The sequence below is a fragment of the Nannospalax galili genome, unplaced genomic scaffold, assembly GCF_000622305.1.
Source record: "Nannospalax galili isolate Female #2095 unplaced genomic scaffold, S.galili_v1.0 scaffold336, whole genome shotgun sequence".
In the NCBI taxonomy this organism is placed as follows: Eukaryota; Metazoa; Chordata; class Mammalia; order Rodentia; family Spalacidae; genus Nannospalax; species Nannospalax galili.
In genome coordinates this window covers 1,519,214-1,524,322 of record NW_008343385.1, presented here as the reverse complement: position 1 = coordinate 1,524,322, position 5,109 = coordinate 1,519,214, and the positions used below count along the sequence as shown (strand labels likewise).

Below are 5,109 nucleotides of genomic sequence, written 5' to 3'. Positions count from 1 at the left end.
ACTCTTACCACATTTAGAACACCCCTTGCCTTTGTTTTTTATATTTACTCGTCAAAAAAATTTTTTACGCCTTGTCCCCTAAAAGCCGCTGCCATGGCAAGTCTCTGCTGATAAGACAGACCTATATCTGAACACAGGTGTATATAACCAGTTAAATCAGTCCTTTTCCTGTAAGGCCTAATGGCTGCCTGGCAGGCAGGATTAGCATTTTTATATGCCAACTGTTTCACATACTTAAGCCCTGCGTCAACATTTCTAAATATTTTCCCTGCTGTCGTCATTAACCGATGAACAAAATCTGCAAAAGTCTCATCAGATCCCTGCTTAACTGAAATGAGAGAAGCTCCCAGGTTCCCTTTGACTGGAAGTTTTCTCCATGCTTTCATGGCAGCAACTCGAATTTGTGCAAAAAGACCTGCATCATAGTGCATCTGTCGTTCATTGGATTCATACTGGCCTCCACCTATTAACATATCAAAATCCCATCCATTTCCAGTTTGTTGATTCCTTTCAGCTGTTTCTTTACAGTTGTCATAATACTCTGATTTCCATAGCAAATAATCACCCCCACTAAGGACTGCCTTTACCAGAGTATTCCAGTCAATAGGAGTTAGCCATTTTTCAGCCTCCCCTTCCACAAGAGCCAAGGTATATAGAGCTGTAGCCTCATACTGTGACACGGCAGCCTTTAATTCTTTGATTACTGGGAATTCATGTCCTCTATGATGTCGCCATGTCTGTCCCCGGTCATCAACTGTTTTTGTTACGGGAAAAGCCTCCATATGGGAGGAAAATCTATCAGGGTTATTAAAGTCTCCTTTATATAAATGGAGGCTGGGCCTTCGAGGATTGTGGCAAACTTTTTTCCTATCCACCACAGTTTTTTTTACCTATTTTAAGTTTTTGTAATTTGAGTATCAATGATTGATGTATTTTCTCCAGTTTAATTTGTTCCTGCAATTGTGCTATCTGTTTCTTTAATTTTGATTTAGGATCTATTGTTGCCATTACAGTAGGAGCAGATGGTGCACTGAAAGTAGGAAGGTGGTCACACTCTTGCCCCTTGCGGCCATTAGGTGGCGACCTAGTCCTAGTTTTACAAACCAACCCCTCCCTCTCAGACTCTGAGCTATCTGTATCTGTATTTTGAGAAGAATCCTCATCTTCACTATAAGAGAAATCAAGTCAGGCATGTCCTTGGGAGTATCCGGAATTTCCCTCAACTCTGACTGAGAACTACTTCTAAAAATCTCTTTAGCTTGGGCAACTGCCACTACTGGCTCATGTCCATCTCTCTTATCTATTAACTCTCTTATTAAATTCCAATAAGAAAAAGTATAAACAGGAACCTTTTCAGGTCCAAACACTGTATAAAAGTCTTGTAATGCACCTACCACTCTTTTTTATCTTTTTATATCTAGTATTCCCTCTTGAGGAAACCAAGGACACGTTTCATTAATGAATTCAAAGAATCTCAATAGATCCTCTATTTTAACCTTTACTCCTCGTGTCTTTAAGCCTTCTTGTAATTGTTTAACATAAAGTTCATGCCGGCTTAATTCTTGTCCCATAATCGGACGTCTGTACTTACTTCTGGTTTTAGCCGAGGCAGGCTCCCGCGGCGAGTCCAGAGTGAAAAATCCTTATTGAACGCGTTCCTTTGGGACGTCGTCTTCCCTCACTGGATCCTCCATATCCAGCCCTAACGTTGGGCGCCAGATGTCTCAGCCCGCGAGACAGTCAACGTGGGTACCTGGAATGAGGAGTGGGGATGAAAGGGGCAAGAGACACGAAGAATGGAGACAAGACAGGCTTTCTGATCAAGTCTCATTTATTGAACATCTACACAAAGCTTTTATAAGGAAGCAGAAGGGGAAGAAGCTAGGTGGGTAAAAACCCTTGCAACAGCAGTAAATTCCAAAGTTAATTGTAAGTTCCAGTAAAGACCGCAGTTTCACAGTTAGATCACAAGTTACAATAAATTTTGCAGTCACATCACAAAGCCAGATGGTTCCACAAGGTAGAGAAGTCTCTCAAGTGTGGTAGAAAAGGTCAGGGCAGAAAAACATGTTTTTTACAGTGTCACCTGGTTAGCCTTTAACTGGGTCAATTGTTGATGCCTGCAAACAGCCTGTTTCACAGACAATGGTTGCTGTTTTCTGGGGTGGGGGCCTAGGCTCCCCACAAATAAACCTTGAGCTTCAAAGGATACTGTCAGAAAGTGAAAATATGGCCTAGAATGGAGAAAATAATTGTACATACTTCATAAAAGACATATTACAATATTTAAAGAAGTTAAACTCTATAATAAAAATACAGATAACCCAACGGAAGATGGGCAGATCTGTGTACACATTTCTCTAAAGAAATGTGTAAATAAATGGCCAGTGAACATGTGAAAAATGCTCTACATCATTAATGTCCTCAGGGAAACACAAGGCAAAACCATAATAAAAGGTAGGACTGGAGGAGTAGCTCAGTAGCATAAGTGCTTGTGCAAGGTTCCAGGCTTGATCTGCAATACCACCAAAGAGAAAAACAAGCCACAATAAACATCACTTTATTATGATGTCTCAAATTAAAAGTCAAATAATAACTCTTGATAAGAGTATGGAGAGATTAGAACCCTTGTATACCAATGTTGGGAATGGGTAATGATTCTGGAAAATACTCTGGCAATTTCTCAAGTAGTTGAGCATGGAGCATATGATCTTGCAGTTCCATTGTAAGGAAACAAAAGCATGGGTAAAACTTGTACTCTGTGTTCATAGCATTATTCATAATAGCTAAAAGGTAGGTGGAGCCCAACTGTGTACCAACAGAACTGATGAACAATTTCTAGTACTCCATGGAAAAGAATGAAGTACCAGTGTAGCTGCAAGACAGGTGAACTTTGAATAGACTTTCTGTGCACGCAGAATGTGCTGCTTAGGGAAGGGAGATGGGGAGACAGGAGAGTGATGGCTAAAGAGCCACGTTTCTTTTTGAGGCCGTGGAAGATGTTCTCAGATTAACTGTAATTACTGCACATATCTAAGAATATCCTAAAGACCATTACATTTCAAAATGACTATTGAAATAAGTGAATTGTATAGAATATGAACTGCATTTCATTAAAATTATTTCTGAAGGGCTAGAGAGATGGCTCAGTGGTTAAGATTATTGGTCGTTCTTGCAGAGGATCCGGGTTCAATTTCCAGCACCCACATGGAGGCTAACAACCATATATAACTCCAGTTCTAGGGGAATCTGATGCACTCTTCTGTCCCCAAGGGCATTGCATGACATGGTGCACTTACATACATGCAGGCAATACACATAATAATAAAGTATTTTTTAAAGACTCTAAATCATTTTTCATGATTGTCTGTTATGACAGTTAATCATGATTGTTGGATTGATGGGATTTAGAATCAACATGAAAACAAACCTCTGGGCATGATTGTAAGTGATTTTCTGGATTAGGTTAATTGAGGTGGGAAGATGCACCCTAAATGTGGGTGACAGCATTCTATGGGCAGGGATCTCAGACTAAATAAAGAGGAAGAAAGGAGCTGAGCACCAGCGTTTGTTTCTCTGCTTCCTGTCTGGACTCAGTGTGAGCAGCTGTCTCACGCAGTGTGAGCAGCTGTCTCACGCTCTGTGAGCAGGGCTTCCTGCCAGATGGACTGTTTCCTCAAGCTGAGCAGAATACGCCCTTCCGTTCCTAAGTTGTGTTTGTCAGGTATTTTGTCATAGCAGTGAGAAAAGTAGCAAATATGTGCACTGCCTAGCATTTATGACATATGCATTGCCAAGCCAGATGGGGTGAGCGATCAGAAACACAAAGGCTGAGTAAAAAGACTAAGTAACTAAAATGTTGCTGTCACGGTATTTAAGTAAATTTTCTTCTCATTCTTATTTAGAGAGCTAAGAAAATAGAGGTGATTCTTGATTCTAAAGCTAAGCAGCTTGGGTGTACATTTAAAAACACTAGTTTCTCTTGGTTTTTAGGTTGGGCATTCTGTTTATTCTGAGAGAAAATTATAACCTCCTTTCCTTTTTGTCCTTCCTCCCCTTTAATCTTTAAGGGAGTTTACACTGGAAGAGTACTGACACTTCAGGAATTACTGATTCACATTGGGCAGTTGAATGCAGAAGCTGTTCGAGGTCAGTGGGCCAACCTCTCGTGGGAACTGCTTTATGCCACCAATGATGATGAGGAGCGCTACAGTATCCAAGCTCACCCACTACTTTTGAGGAACCTTACGGTACAAGCAGCTGATCCTCCTTTAGGGTATCCGATTTTTTCTTCAAAACCCCTCCCTGTACATTTGTACTAGAGTCCACTTTCACTCCTCAGTGTAAGGTCATCAGAGGAGGTACTACCTGAAAAGTGACAATGTACGTTTTGTCATGTCACTGGACTTCCTTCTTGCCCCAGGGATGCCTGAGGAAAACTAAGCTCCATAGGAATTGATTCTTAGCCATCTGAATGACTTAACTACTCTGTGTCTAACATAAAGTTAGAAGTAGTTGGCCAGTATTTGTGCTCTACGAGTTCTAACAGGTTTTGGTAGCTAGAATAAAACATTTGCACAAGTTTAGATAATTTTTTACTGCTTTGTTAAATGTTTGATATGTGATGTATCTTTTTAAAACATCAACAGCTGTGTAATTATATACTTAGAAGACATGCATATCAGTGTTTTTAAATAATAATAATGGATCCTTTTAATGGTTAGCATAACATGTACATATATTTATTTGAAATATAATTATCTTTAGTATTTTGAAATGTTTGTACTGTTTTAACATTTAACATGATCTGCAAAGTTCCATATACTGTATTAATTTTTTCATATACTTCAATTTGGAAAATATATACTCATAATAAAATATCTCCAATGAAATCTTATTTGTGTCTGGGGGTGTGCATATGTGTGTAGGTCTGCACCCACGCTTGCGGAGGCCCAAGGCCAACCTCAGGTATTGTTCCTCAGGAGCGACCTACCTAATTTTTTTAGTGTCTCTCTAGGACATGGGGCTTACAGTTTGCCTAGGCTGGTCAGCTGGTGATCCTCAGTCCTGTCCCACCTCTCTGGCACTGGGATTGCAAAGATGTGCCAC

General features: G+C 40.1%; 1 protein-coding gene across 4 annotated transcripts in view; it reads left to right on the top strand.

Moving 5' to 3' along the window:
* Positions 1–4,879, top strand: part of Pcnx4 (pecanex 4) — a 41,970-nt gene extending 37,091 nt beyond the window's left edge. For 2 of the 4 annotated variants that reach the window (XM_029566674.1, XM_008839492.3), the window contains one exon: positions 4,071–4,879. In XM_029566674.1, coding sequence (XP_029422534.1) covers positions 4,071–4,322 — 252 coding nt within the window. In that variant the 3' untranslated portion in view covers positions 4,323–4,879. The remainder of the gene's footprint in view (positions 1–4,070) is intronic. The other 2 variants (XM_029566672.1, XM_029566671.1) reach the window with 1 other exon arrangement.
* Positions 4,880–5,109: the final 230 nt, after the last annotated feature.